Source organism: Danio rerio, chromosome 7, assembly GCF_049306965.1.
Source record: "Danio rerio strain Tuebingen ecotype United States chromosome 7, GRCz12tu, whole genome shotgun sequence".
Classification (NCBI taxonomy): domain Eukaryota; kingdom Metazoa; phylum Chordata; class Actinopteri; order Cypriniformes; family Danionidae; genus Danio; species Danio rerio.
Window position 1 is genome coordinate 54,398,724 of NC_133182.1, and position 13,509 is coordinate 54,412,232.

A 13,509-nucleotide genomic window follows, 5' to 3' on the forward strand; every position below is an offset into this window, starting at 1 on the left:
CCCTTTCCTTTGTCCCATTGGAGAACACATTTTTTTAGCTAATAATAGCAATGCTTGCTTGCTGAAGATTCCATGTCTGTGTTTGTGTGTCTTGATGTAGAATGACCAGAAGCAAACAGACCCTGGAAGTTTGGAGAACCTCTCACGGGATGAGCCCGACCGTGCATTGCCCCTTTCAGAGGCCATCAGCACCCAGAGGAAATCCCCTTTGATCCGCAACCGCAAGACTGGCTCTATGGAGGTATCAAAGACAGCATCACACCTACTCTACTTTCTAAAATATGACTGTGAATCTCAGTGGTGTCAAATTGACAGAATCAGGCTGGGTTTTATGTGGCAAAATTCAAAAGTGCCCCATTTGTGTGCACACAGGTCTTGTCAGAAAGCTCTTCCTCTAAAGGAGGCAGCTATCGCCTCTTCCCTTCCTGCTCACGTCAGTCTCCAGAGATGAAGCAGAGCGGATTAGGTTGGTATCGTGTGTCTGTCCCTCATTCAACCTCAACAACTGCTGTTTATCTCTTCTCCCTGACAGGAAATCACCCTCTTCATCCAAGGCAACACTATATTGAGTCTTATTTCGGGTGTGCCAACCATTAGCTGGGGGCTTTCATTGACATAAAGGAAATTAGTGAATACACAGTGCGTATTGGACACAGTGGAGTTTAGTGCATGTGATGCTGTTCATTTTTAGATGTATTAAAGGGATCATTGTGCGTTTTGCTTTATGCAAACAAATGCTGTGATTTCTGATATGCCATGGTGGTGAAGAGTTCTGAAAGTCCTGCTCAAGTAAAAGTAAAATTACTTGCCATAAAATTTAGTGTGAGTAAAAAGTATCTGTTAAAAATATGAGTAGAATGTTGCTCTTCTAAAGTACTCAAGAATAGTGTTCGTTACGCTGTGAAAATGATTACATCTTATACACTGCAAATGAAAAATGTAGCTTACATCATTGCCATTTTCCTATATTTGATATTTAAGGACTATACATTGAAAATGTGAGATTAATTTAATGTGAAAACATATTTAAAACATATTTATATATGATAATTTGACAGAAAGCAAGTTGATGCAAAATTAAAAGAAATTAATAATAAAAACCCCTGTGACAATATGTAAATGCTTATTATGCACTTTGAACCCTGACTAACAAGCTACAAGTGTCCACAGTTGGGACCGCAAACCAAGCTCGTGCAACACTGGTGCGTGTATTTGAAAACATAACATTCTGTGGTGCATTTAGTTGTTGTTTGGAGTCATTTGGTAATTTCAGTCATCATACAGTAGATATCCTTCATCTTTCCCTCTATGATATGCAGTCTAAACACTCTCCTAGTCATTTTCTGTAATGGTTTTGCACCTTTTTGGACACTTTTAATGCTTTGACAATGTACATGTTTGTGTCTTAGGGTTAATCTGTACCATAGATATTTACATTAAATGTTGCCTACGTTGTTGTTGTCTATTGGAAGTAGAGATGCACCGATACCACTTTTTACAAACCAATACGAGTACGAGTATTTTAATTTGTTTACTCACCGATACTGAGTACCGATACCGATACTTCATAGATATGGTTTCAATTAAATTTATTTGTTGTTGTTTTTTTTTTTTGTTTGTTTTTTGCCTGTAGCAAGGATGAACACAAAAAGTCTTTTAACAGAAGGCTGTTTCAAGCCAAAAATATACACACATTGTTGATAACCCTACGAATCCAGACCTTATCTATTAATGATTAAGCATGTACATTTAAGGACTAGTTATACTTGCACTTACTTGTGTCCATGACTTCACACATTACACAAAGTGTGTGCAGTGTAAGTTACCTTATGGAGTCACTCTCTTGGCATTGCATATTGGGGACGCATAAAACCCTGTTATGTGGGATTCTTTCATATTCACAAGTCCTGTCGTTAATCGGCTGGTTGGGTAAGCAAAAAGTAGGCTACTTGATGTTTAACTATGGGTGGGTAGCGGGAAGATAAGATCAATAGCCATAAATACTCAATGCATACTCTTATTTTAAAAATCACATGACCATCATCTCACAATGTAAAAAACAAAAAAGATTTAGCACTGATAATCCAAACAAGCAACTATCGCAGCAACCGCAGTAATCACTTTTTCAGAATTTTAACTTTTCTTTTTTGCACTTGATTATTATGCGTTTAATGTTAAAAACTCAATAATGAATAGGCCTACAAGAGTGTATCCTCTGTGTGTGTTTGTGTGTGTGTGTGTGTGTGTGTGTGTGTGTGTGTGTGTGTGTGTGTGTGTGTGTGTGTGTGTGTGTGTGTGTGTGTGTGTGTGTGTGTGTCTGTCTGTCTGTCTGTCTGTCTTTTATCACTATTATTTGAAAATTGCAGTAAAATAACTGCGATGTGCTGCGATATTTAGCCTGTAGCCTTTAGATTTCTTCATAATGTTCAATTACTTTCTTAATTTCTTTCATTTTTTATTTACAGTTAATAAATAAAATGAGTGCTAGCTTGTTTAGCTGTGATTATTATGCAATGATCATATTGCATATTTGGTTTATTCTTCAGTAGCCTATATATTTGTTAATAATGTATTTTTTAAACGGATTGTTTATAAGGACTAAGCTATTAACATATAACACATTAGGCTAATTAATACATTAAGACATTGTAGTCAGGTAGGACAGGAAATCACATCCATGTAGTGAATTACTGTTGAGTGGTATCGGTACGTGGTATCGGCCTTTCATGTCCAATACGAGTACGAGTATTTTAACCAAGTATCGATCCAATACCTGATACTGGTATTGGCGCATCCCTAATTGGAAGGAATGAGTTAAAAGAGCCGCCATTTTAGTACAGGGGAGCGCTCCTTTGAAATGAATGTGGGACCAAGGTACAGTTGAGGACTGTCAATCCGGAGCCATAGATATTAAAACATTTATGCATTTATCATATATCTATGATCAGGAGTTTTCCCGGTGGTCAGTATACAAATACATTTTTTTAAATTACAAAAAACATAATTTTACATCCCTTTTCTACATCAACAGAAACGTGACCACATGGGCATTGCCAACAAAAGAGCATGTGTTTGTGTGTAAGGAAGTGTATTATCCTCACTCCCTGTTAAATTTGATCTAATCCCTGTCCTGAAACACACCTTCTCTCCTGCTTTCACTTTTCATTCTAACGGAGGCAGCGATTCGTTTTTGAATAAATCTCCATTATGAACGATCCATTTGAATCATCGATATCCCTGCAACTCAATGTGCATATCCACCTTTCTGATCTAAATGGAATATAACATTTGTAATATTCAATCATTTAGGGTGGACAGTATGCAAAATGAGGCACAGGCACTGTTAAGTTATCAGGCACCCTTATAAGTTACTTCAAAAACTAGCCATTACTTTACTTGCCCAACAATAATTATAATATGACAATAGCAAGTTTCTAGCACCGCAGCATCTTGTTGTCATATTTCATTTACATTGTTTGCTGATTTTATTCAACAAAACTAGCATACACCTAGTATTTTGTGCAAGTTGGTGCTACTTTCCCTTATGGGCAGTGCAGTAAGTGACTGTATAATTATCAATACTTGTTTGATTGGGGTACCAATGGTGAAAGTCCTGGGTCAGAGATAGGTCCAGTATATCCCTTGATGGCACCCAAGACCTCTCTTCTGGTCCATAGCCCTCCCAGTCCACCAAGTATTGTAATAGACCACTTCTGCGGCAAGAGTCCAAAATCTCGTTGACCGCATATGCTGGTGCCCCATCAATTTCTAAAAGTAGAGGGGGTTCAGGTTTCAATGTGCTGGGGTCAGATGTTGGGTGGACCGGTTTCAAGAGGGAAACATAGAAGGAAGGGGAGATGTGGTAATCAGCAGGAAGCTCTAATGGTATGTTACATTGTTAATTTGTTTCAGAATCTTGAAGGGTCCTACATAGATTGGTAAGAGCTTCCTGCTAGGTAGTTGTAGTCTGAGGTCTCGAGTTGATAGCCAGACTCTCTGGCCAGGTTGATAGTTGGGGTGTGGACGTCGTCTTTGGTCTGCTTAGATCCTTTGGGTACTTATGGTTCTTTGAAATATCACATGAATGCTGTTCCATACTCCTTCCCTATGTTTGACCTATGTCTACTGATGGCACCATGAAAGGTTCACCAGAACAGGGGAACATCAGGTTCTTTGTAGCCTAGGATGCACTGAAACAGAGTTAGTGCAGAAAGAATATTGGAGGGAATTTTGAGCATATTCTGCCTCAGGGGAGGAAGGCAGAATTGCTCCATTTATCCTGCTCTCTGCTGCAGTAGGTTCTAAGGTAGCGTCCAATTTCCTGGTTTAGTCTTTTAACTTGACCGTTAGATTTAGGATGATAACCTGAGGTGAGACTGACATTGATGTCCAGTTGTTTGCAGAATGCCTTCCATTCTTTTGACGTAAATTGGGGACCTCTGTCCGATACAGTGTCTTCTGGGATACCATAAACTCTGAATACGTGCTGGAACACGTAGACAGTTCAAGAGCAGTCTCCATGGCTGTAGGTAGCCCTTTGAGCGGGATCAGTCTGCAACCTTTAGAGAAGTGATCTATGATAATTAGTATAGTAGCGTAGTTATTGGAGTTGGGTAAATCAGTGACAAAATCAACAAATAAGTGTGACCATGGGCGAGGTTGGAGTAATCCTGCTGGTAGTTCCCCTGGTGTCTTGGATTAGGCACAAACCGCACAGGACTTGGCGAAATTTGCAGTATCTTGGGTCATATTCAGCCACCAAAATGCAAGATATACCTGAGTGTCCTAAACTTATCAAATTGTGAAAACAGATCTTCCTGTTGGCTTGACCAACGGGCTTGCCTAGGATTTAATCGTCAGGCACTCTTGATGTACTCAAGATTTCTGTGGTCTATGATCATCTGGAATCTTCCAGCCAGTGGCGCCATTCTTCTAGTGCTGCTTTCATTGAAAGTAGTTTCTTGTTGCCTACACCATAATTTCTTTCAGTCAGTTTTGAGAAAAATAAGCACGAGGGTGATGTTTACCCGGTTTACCGTGTCGTTGTGAGAGGATGGCTCCAATGCCACAGTCTGAGCATCCACTTCCACAATAGAGTAGTTCAGGATTGCGGTGCTTTAAAATGGGTGCTGTAGTGAAGCTGTTTTTGAGTCTTTCAAAAGATTTTACTGCCTCTGGATTCCAGTTGAGTTAACATGGCTTGCCTTTTAGCAGTAAGGTAAGGGGGGCTGCAATAAGACTGTAGTTTCTGATGAACCTGCGATAAAAGTTAGCAAACCCCAAAAAACTTTGTAGTGCCTTAACAGTTTTGGGGAGAGGCCAACCAGTGACTGCCTGTACCCTACAATCGTTCATCTCCACTCCTTGATGGCTGATAATGTATCCCAAGGAACATGGTTTTGGACATATGGAATTCACATTTCTTTTGTTTGGCATAGAGATGGTTTTGTTGCAAGCTAAGAATACGTTGACATCCTTGATATGTTGCTCTAGGTTGGTAGAAAAGATCAAAATGTCATCTATTAAAGCTATGACACAACTGTTTAGCAGGTCTCTGAATGTCTCATTTATGAATGATTGGAAGACAGCTGGTGAGTTAGCAAGTCCATAAGGCAAAACTAAGTATTCATAGTGCCCCCTAGTGGTCAGAAATTAGTTTTTTCACTTGTCGCCCTCTCAAATATGAATAAGGTTATAAGCACTCCTAAGGTCAAGTTTGGTATAGATATGGGCATCACCTAATTGTTCAAGGGCTCATGGTTATGGATGGTACCCACGGGTGACCCAAAATGATTTTATATTTGCATGAGTTGACAAAATAGAAAGTTATGGTCTCCTTATGGAAAAGTACAATGCGAAGTGACATGGGTTGAGTAATGGCTGTTATCCTGGAACCAATATTACCATTGTTGATGGTGGTTATGTTGATGGCAGGAACACAGGGGAATGTTGTAGCATTTAATGTGTTGATTAGTTCTTGCCCAATGACATTTAATGCTGACCTAGAATTCACTAATGCTGAAACCCATTGAGAGGCAGTATCAAAACTTAACTCACAGCTTAGACAAAAAACTGTGGTTAGAAGAGGTAGGAAGTTCAATTGTACTCACACTGTATTTAGCTCGGAAAGATTGTCTGGTCTTGTGGGGAAAGGAAACAGGGCGATGATCCTCCTCTCCACAGTAGAAACACAGGTATTCATGCTGACAATGGTCTCTTTTGTCAGTTGAGAGACGAGTGGCTGCCATTTACGTTGGTTGTAGAGTGTCCGGGCATGTCTGGGCTTGTTCCAGGTTGGTTGTTCGTTGTTGATAAACGTGTGTTGATGGCCAAGTTGATGAACTCACTGTATGTCGTATCCACCACCTTGCAGGCTAGTTCAGTTTGCATTTTTGCATTTAATCCCCATTTGAATGTTGCTTTGAGGGCAATGTCATTCCATCCACTTTCAGCTGCCAGTCAGCTGCAGTGCATGCTCCTTATATTAAATTTAGGAGTAGTTCAGAAATATCCTGTCCCCCTTCAGGATAAGCAAACACCTCATGCATTTGGGAGATGAAATAATCAAATTACGTTTGTATTTTAGCATCGCTTTCCCAAACCACTGATTCCCAATCTAGGGCTCGTCTGGTTAGCAGTGACATTAACACTGCACACTTCTTAGTATCTTAATAAGTATCAGGTAACTTATAAGTATCAAGTAACTTATAAGTATCAGGTTGGCTGGTAAAAAATATTTTACACTGGCGAACAAACCCACAACATTGCTCAGGTGAGCCATCAAATTTGTTAGACAAAGCTAGTCTTACCGTAGAGCTTTGAGGAGAAGGAACTGACTGGATGTATTGAGTGAGATGATTGTTGACATTTGATAATTGCATCAGTTGCTCCTGATATCCCTTTAGTAACTCACTTTGATAAGCAAACATATTGTAGTCTGTACCTGAGAAACTTCTTCTGGATCCATGTTAGGAAAAGTATTCTGTGACAATGGTGGTAGTGACGACCTAGAGACACATTAGATCCAAGTGCAAGAGGTTTAATAGTTCTCAGCCAACAAATTCAAATCACAAGACTCAATCGTAGTCAGAAAAGCATACAAGGTTCAGAGAAAAAATCAGACAGTCCAAACAAGGCAGTCAAGGCAAAATAAGTAATCCAAAAGCAGTGGTCAACAAAACAGGCACAAAGGTCAGAACAGGAAGGCAGTACAAAAACAGGCCACCAAACAGGAAGTAACCAACGAAGAACAGTCAGAATTCAGGCGAAGGCTCTCTCTGCTGGTTGGATGAGTGGTTACTTGTCCTGTTTTTTACAAGAACATTTCATAGGTAAGGTACGTTTTTGGATGTTATGAACTTTAGTGCTAAAGGAGTAACATTATTGATGATAATACAGTGACTTAGTACTGATCATAAGGCAAAGTAGCACCAACTCAAACTAAATACCAGGCTTATGCTAGATTTGTTGAATAAAATCAGCAAACAATGTTAATGAAATATGACAACACAACGTTGCGGTACCAAAAACTTATATTCTTGTCGGCTAAGTAAACGAGTAGTTCATAATGGAGATTCAATCACAAACGAATCGCTTCCTTCGTTAGAATGAGAAGTGAAAGCGGGAGAGTGGGTGTGTTTCAGGACATGGATTAGATCAGATTTAGCAGGGAGGGAGGATAATACATTTCTGTGCACACAAACGAATGCTCTTTGTCGGCAATGCCTTTGTGGTCACTTATCCATTAATGTAGAAAAGAGGTGTAAAATTTCATTTTTCGTAATTAAAAAACATTTTCATACTGACCATCGAGAAATCTCCCAATCATAGAGATATATATATGTGTGTATATATCTCTGGCTCTGGATGGCCACAGTCCTCCACTGCACCTTGGTGCCACATTCATTTCAAAGGAGCGCTCCCCTGTACTAAAATGGCAGCTCTATTGATGCATTCCTTCCAATAGACAACAACTGGGTAGGCCACATCTAATGTAAATATCTATGGTAAAAATGTATCCTTGTTAAAATAAACATACTAGTTAGTAAGGTACAAAAACTCTCTCTGTTACAGTAATGTGAGGATTTGTTATTCATTACCACTACTGATAAGTAACAGTTTAGTTGGTTATTTATCCCCAAAGCTGTTGCCTACAATCGAAAGTGAATGCCTTAAATCTATTGCATGATTAAAACAGAGTGTAAATTAGCAAAATAATCCTGCATGCAATGAGACATACTTTAAATCTAACTGTCTGTAGAGTTAAAGTGATTAATATTGTGTAATTAATTTGTGTTCATTTAGATTAGCGTATGGTACTTATTTGTGTAGTCATTTATATATATTTACTATCCATGACATGTGAACACTGACATTCGCTAATAGCATACTCATCAATGTTTTTGTTTCTAATTGCTTCTACGAGTTACATACGTCCATGAGCACTTCCATGACAAGAACATGGCTGCTGTCTTTTGTTGATTAGTTTTTGCTCTACTAGTCTCTGCCGTTGATGTCCGCCAAACCATAATGGTTTTGGCACAAGTCATACATTATGACTTTATAATCCTCTCACTCCCCCTGAAGTAACTGCTATGATTTGATTATAAGTGCATGTGGTTGGTGTGCACACTAATTCCATGATCTAACCCCCTCTGCAGGCTCTCAGTGCGCTGGTCTCTTCAGTACCACCGTCCTGGGGGGCTCCTCTAGCGCCCCCAACCTTCAGGACTACGCTCGCACACATCGCAAAAAATTCTCCTCGGGCAGTTTGACCTATAAAGACGGTATGTGCTCAGTCCAGCTTCTTCTCTCATAGCGATGATTGAAAAATTTAGAGGGTAGAAACCTTAGGTGAAGGGCACCTCCTGTAAATGTGGTTTGATTACATCAGATCCTGATGGTGTATTGCACATCTCCCTGTCATATTCACCATTTCACACCTGGTTCATTTTCATGATCTTGAGCGTGTGTCCAAATCATGGAGTCTACTGTGCCATTCATTATCTTTCAGAAGTGATGTCCTCTGTTTCTTGTCATCTGTCATTATTTTGTGACCAGCGTTTTATTCTTGACATCATTTGATTGGAAACACATATTTTTATGTACCACTGCAGGGATCTAAAAAGTCTGATCCAAAATAGATTTTGTGAATTGGAATGTGAATATAAACAATGATCTTGACTACTATTTGCTACATGAACATTTGACAGTCTCAGATACACTACCATTCAAAAGTTTGAGGTTGGTTTTATTTTTGTAATGTATTTGAAAGAAGTCTCATAAACACACCAAGACATCAAGGGTTTTGTTGGATCTAAAATACATAAAAAAATGACATTATGAAATACTTAAATATTATTAGCTACATATTACATATTCGCTAACACACTGTGTATTATACTGGTAATAAATCATTTATTTTATATAAACTAACATCTAAAATGAATAAATGCTGCAGAAGTATTTGAAACTGTTAATTTGTGTTTACTAATATAGGTAGCTAATTTGAACAAACAAAATCTTAAAATTGTAAAATTGGATGTATTATTGTTATTATCAGTGTTAAAAATAGCTTAATATATTTTACTATTTAAATCTAAATGTTTCTTATAAGTGCCTTCATTGTAGAATTCTTTTGTTTGTTTGTTTAATTTTTCATTTCTGATTAAAAGTAACAAAATCTTTTCAAAGAAAAAAAAAATCTATTTGACTGATCCCATACTTTTGGACAGTAGTACACTCACTGGCCACTTTATTAGGTACACCTTACTAGTACTGCGTTGGACGCATTTTTACTTTTAGTACTGCCTAATCCTTCGTGGCATAAAATCAACAAGGTACTGGAAATATTACTCGAAGATTTTGGTCCATATTGACATGATAGCATCACACAGTGGCTGCAGATATTGTCGGCTGCACATCCATGATGCAAGTCTCCTGTTCCACCTCATCCCAAAGGTCTATTGACTTGAGGTCTGGTGCTCTATCGGATTAAGGTATTATCATGTTCAAGTAACCAGTCTGAGATGATTCACGCTTTATTACATGGCGCATTATCCTACTGGAAGTAGCCATCTGTAGATGGGTACGCTGTGGTCATAAAGGGATGGACATGGTCAGCAACAATACTCAGCTAGGCTGTGGCGTTGACACAATGCTCAGTTGGTACTAATGGGCCCAAGGTGTACCAAGAAGATATCCCCATACCATTACATCACCAGCATTCTGATGCTTGGTTTTAAAGTGCAGCAGATCGTTTTGACAATGTCTACATGCCTAAATGCATTGAGTTAAATATAAATTTGCGTTAACAAAAAAGTTGGATTGGTGTACCTAATAAAGTGACTGGTGAATGTACACGTTACATCCCTTTATTTGGTAACACTTCACAGTAAGGCTCTATCTATTAATACTAATTTATGCAATAGCTTAAATAAAAAAAACAATAAATAACATTTTTAGCAGCACTTATTAATCTGGATGAATAGTTTATGCAGGAAACAATAAAACTTTAGCAATATCTTACAAATAAACTGTATTTTACCTAATTATTTTTTTTGACATTGAACAATAACATTAGTAGTAACCTGAATCTTGAAAGCAAACTGAATCTTATTGTGAAGTGTTTTCAGTTATTTGTATATTTTAATAATTACTAAATCAGATAAATGGCCATTAGCTGTGGATTTAACTCTACTTTGATGTTTGAAATGAAACCGTATGAAAGAATTGACTTGCTAGTCCATGCTGGAGCATTCTCATGTCTCGATTCCTTCCAGAATGTTCAGTTTGTTCTCTTGTAGTGAAACCCTTCGTCCACAAGGTGTCAGTGTGACATTGTATGGAGTTTTTCCTTTTAGTTCCCATTTTCTGTGTCTTCTTTTGTTTACTGCCGTATTGCATTTTTAACTTTACACTTTCATTTGTTACAGTCATACACATGAGCTTGTTCATATAACCTTTATTAGCTTGAGTTTAACCCTTTGACTGGCCACTGACCACAATCCCCACAGTCTTTTTTGTCTTCACTGTTGTGTGTGGTATTGTGCTGTTCACTACAGGCTCTCAGAGCTGCTTCTATTACAGAAGCAAGAGGTCGATCTGACCCTCTTAAGCTTTTCATGCTTCTGTCAACCATTTTGTTTGTTCTCGAGAGATGACGTCTGATAATCTGGTATCTGTATTTATAGTTGAGAAGTGCCCATAAAGTGACAAGCTGAAAATATTACTGTATTCAAAGCTTTATAAATAGACCCACTCATTCATTGCGACAACTCTCTGAAGATATTTTTTGTTACTATCTATTAAGATCTGTCCACTTGTTATCATTTTCTCTTTCACTGTAGTTTCTGAGCTAGGAATAGTCTAAAAAGATTAACATCTTTTTTCCTTATGATAAGGAACATTCTCACTCTTAAGCTTAAAGGAACATGTGTTTTTTTGCAAATAGGCTCATTTTACAAATTCTCTCAAGGTAAACAGTTGAGACAATTTTTAATCCATTCATCTGATCTCGTGGTCTAGCAGGAGCACTTTTAGCTTAGCAAAGATCATAAAATCGGATTAGACCATTAGCATGGGCAGAGATTCAATAGTTATTTTTTTGTATTGTGTACAAAGACTGTCAGAAAATGAAAAGTTGCTTCATAGGTTGTTTGCAGTCACATGGTTCTGGTGACAGGCGAAATTCAGATGGAGGGCAGGAAGTAAAAAACAGAATGGTAGACAGAGGAAAGTCTGTATTTTTGCGATTTATAACATATTTCAAGGGAGTTATAAATCGAAAATAACCACATATGTTGGACATGATCCTTACATAAAGAAGAGGGATCATTTTTTTACTGAACTAAAATATATTTGCCTGTCATCGAGGCATATTCTCTTTAAGCTATTACGTTACATAAAAAAATCTAGTAAATATAGTGTTTGGAAGCATACTATAGATAATTACTTGAATTAAACTGTCGTAGTAATTCTAATGTTGCTGTGGGTAAACACACTGTAGTCATAAACAAATTATTCAATAGGCTTTAGTTTTCTTCACTTTGATTGTACACCATCACAATGCACCACAGTTTAGACTAACGCTGCAGTATTTATTACAGTTTATCAGTTTACTGTACTACAGTATTCTGTAGCATTCATTTACAAAGTTGTGCACATTATACAGTTTACTATGTGGTTCAAAAACATGTTTTTTCCCATGCGGATATCTTTCAGACATCATAAAATAACAGATGACAGTCTACATTATTATTTATTTTTGGAAGGGGAAATTAACTTAATGATCTTAACATCAACCAACATTAACTGCTGCTGCACATTTCGATGTTCACATTATGGTTGTTTATTCTGCCAAAACGGCAGTAAAGACATGGATTATTGCAAAACCAGACAGAGATTACTGCAGTGATGACATGGCAGGCTACGTTATTTATATTCTCCTGGATTTTGGGGGAATGTGGCGATGTTTTTATCTAATTTTAGTGTAACACATAAACATATTTATACACACAGCTAGGTCTGTATATGATCTTTATTGGTGCTAAAGTTTGTAAACATGGATGCGCTGACTAAATGTTTATTACATGCCACCTTTTCTTCTGTTTTTCAGCCAGTTTCTTGAAGTTTCCCCCTTTATGAGCTAAAACGTTTGGAAGTCTATAAAAGCTGTTCTGCATTTCTTATTTTGGGCAATTTAAACAATTATAAACAACATAGTTAAAGCAGAAATATTTTAATTTTCTCTTAGTGATTCCTATGTAGGAGAATTACTTCTTGCCCTCCTTCTGAATTGCACGTCTTTAATGGTGTCATGTGAAAACAACCTATAGGCTAATATGGCTAGGAACAACCTGTAGGCTAATATGGCTGTGTCTCATTCCAGTATAAAAATCAAGGGCTTGGCAACCTTTTATTTCCTGTTTGTCTTATTATACGATGTAACTACAGAATAGTAAAGCTTTAAATAGAAAATTATCAAAACTCTATTTTTCAGCAAGATGCTAATGATCCAATCTGATTCAATAATCTATGCTATGCTAAGCTAAAAGTGCTACTACTAGAACCGAAGGTCAACTGAATGGATTAAAAATAGTAAAATACAACGTTTACCTCTAAAATGTAAAATAAACCTATTTCCAAAATAAGTTGAGTGATTCTTATTTAAATCACATTACAAAACACTGCTCTTCCTGCTTTTGTCCCAGTTTGTAGTCATTATAGAGACCCAGTTCTCACTTCTCACCCTATAAACCTTGACACCTTCAGCTCTGTAACACCATCCCCATCCTGTGCAGGTGTTCTGTAAAATATGGTAACTCTAGTGACCTTTTTTATTTCCTCAGAGTTGTTGTCTATGCCGGCAGTAAAGCGATTTTCTGTGTCGTTTGCAAAGCATCCGACTAATGGTACGTCTGCTTCTCTTCAAGTATTTTCCACTTTCTCCACCTCACTTTGGTTTGCATGTCAATGGTAAACTTTTCATTTTGGACATTTTCGTTGGTT

At 37.6% G+C, this 13,509-nt stretch overlaps 1 protein-coding gene across 22 annotated transcripts in view; it reads left to right on the forward strand.

Annotated features, from left to right (window-relative positions):
- Window positions 1–13,509, forward strand: part of ppip5k1a (diphosphoinositol pentakisphosphate kinase 1a) — a 97,704-nt gene that overhangs the window by 30,687 nt on the left and 53,508 nt on the right. For 9 of the 22 annotated variants that reach the window (XR_012382698.1, XR_012382697.1, XR_012382695.1 and 6 more), the window contains exons 24-26: window positions 101–241; window positions 373–466; window positions 8,661–8,786. Coding sequence is in view for 8 of the 22 variants with exons in the window: in XM_021477966.3 (XP_021333641.2) it covers window positions 101–241; window positions 373–466; window positions 8,661–8,786 (361 nt within the window). In the remaining 14 variants the exon portion in view is untranslated. Of the gene's footprint in view, window positions 1–100; window positions 242–372; window positions 1,461–7,940; window positions 8,787–13,349; window positions 13,413–13,509 lie in introns of those variants that run through there. The other 13 variants (XR_012382694.1, XR_012382699.1, XR_012382692.1 and 10 more) reach the window with 3 other exon arrangements.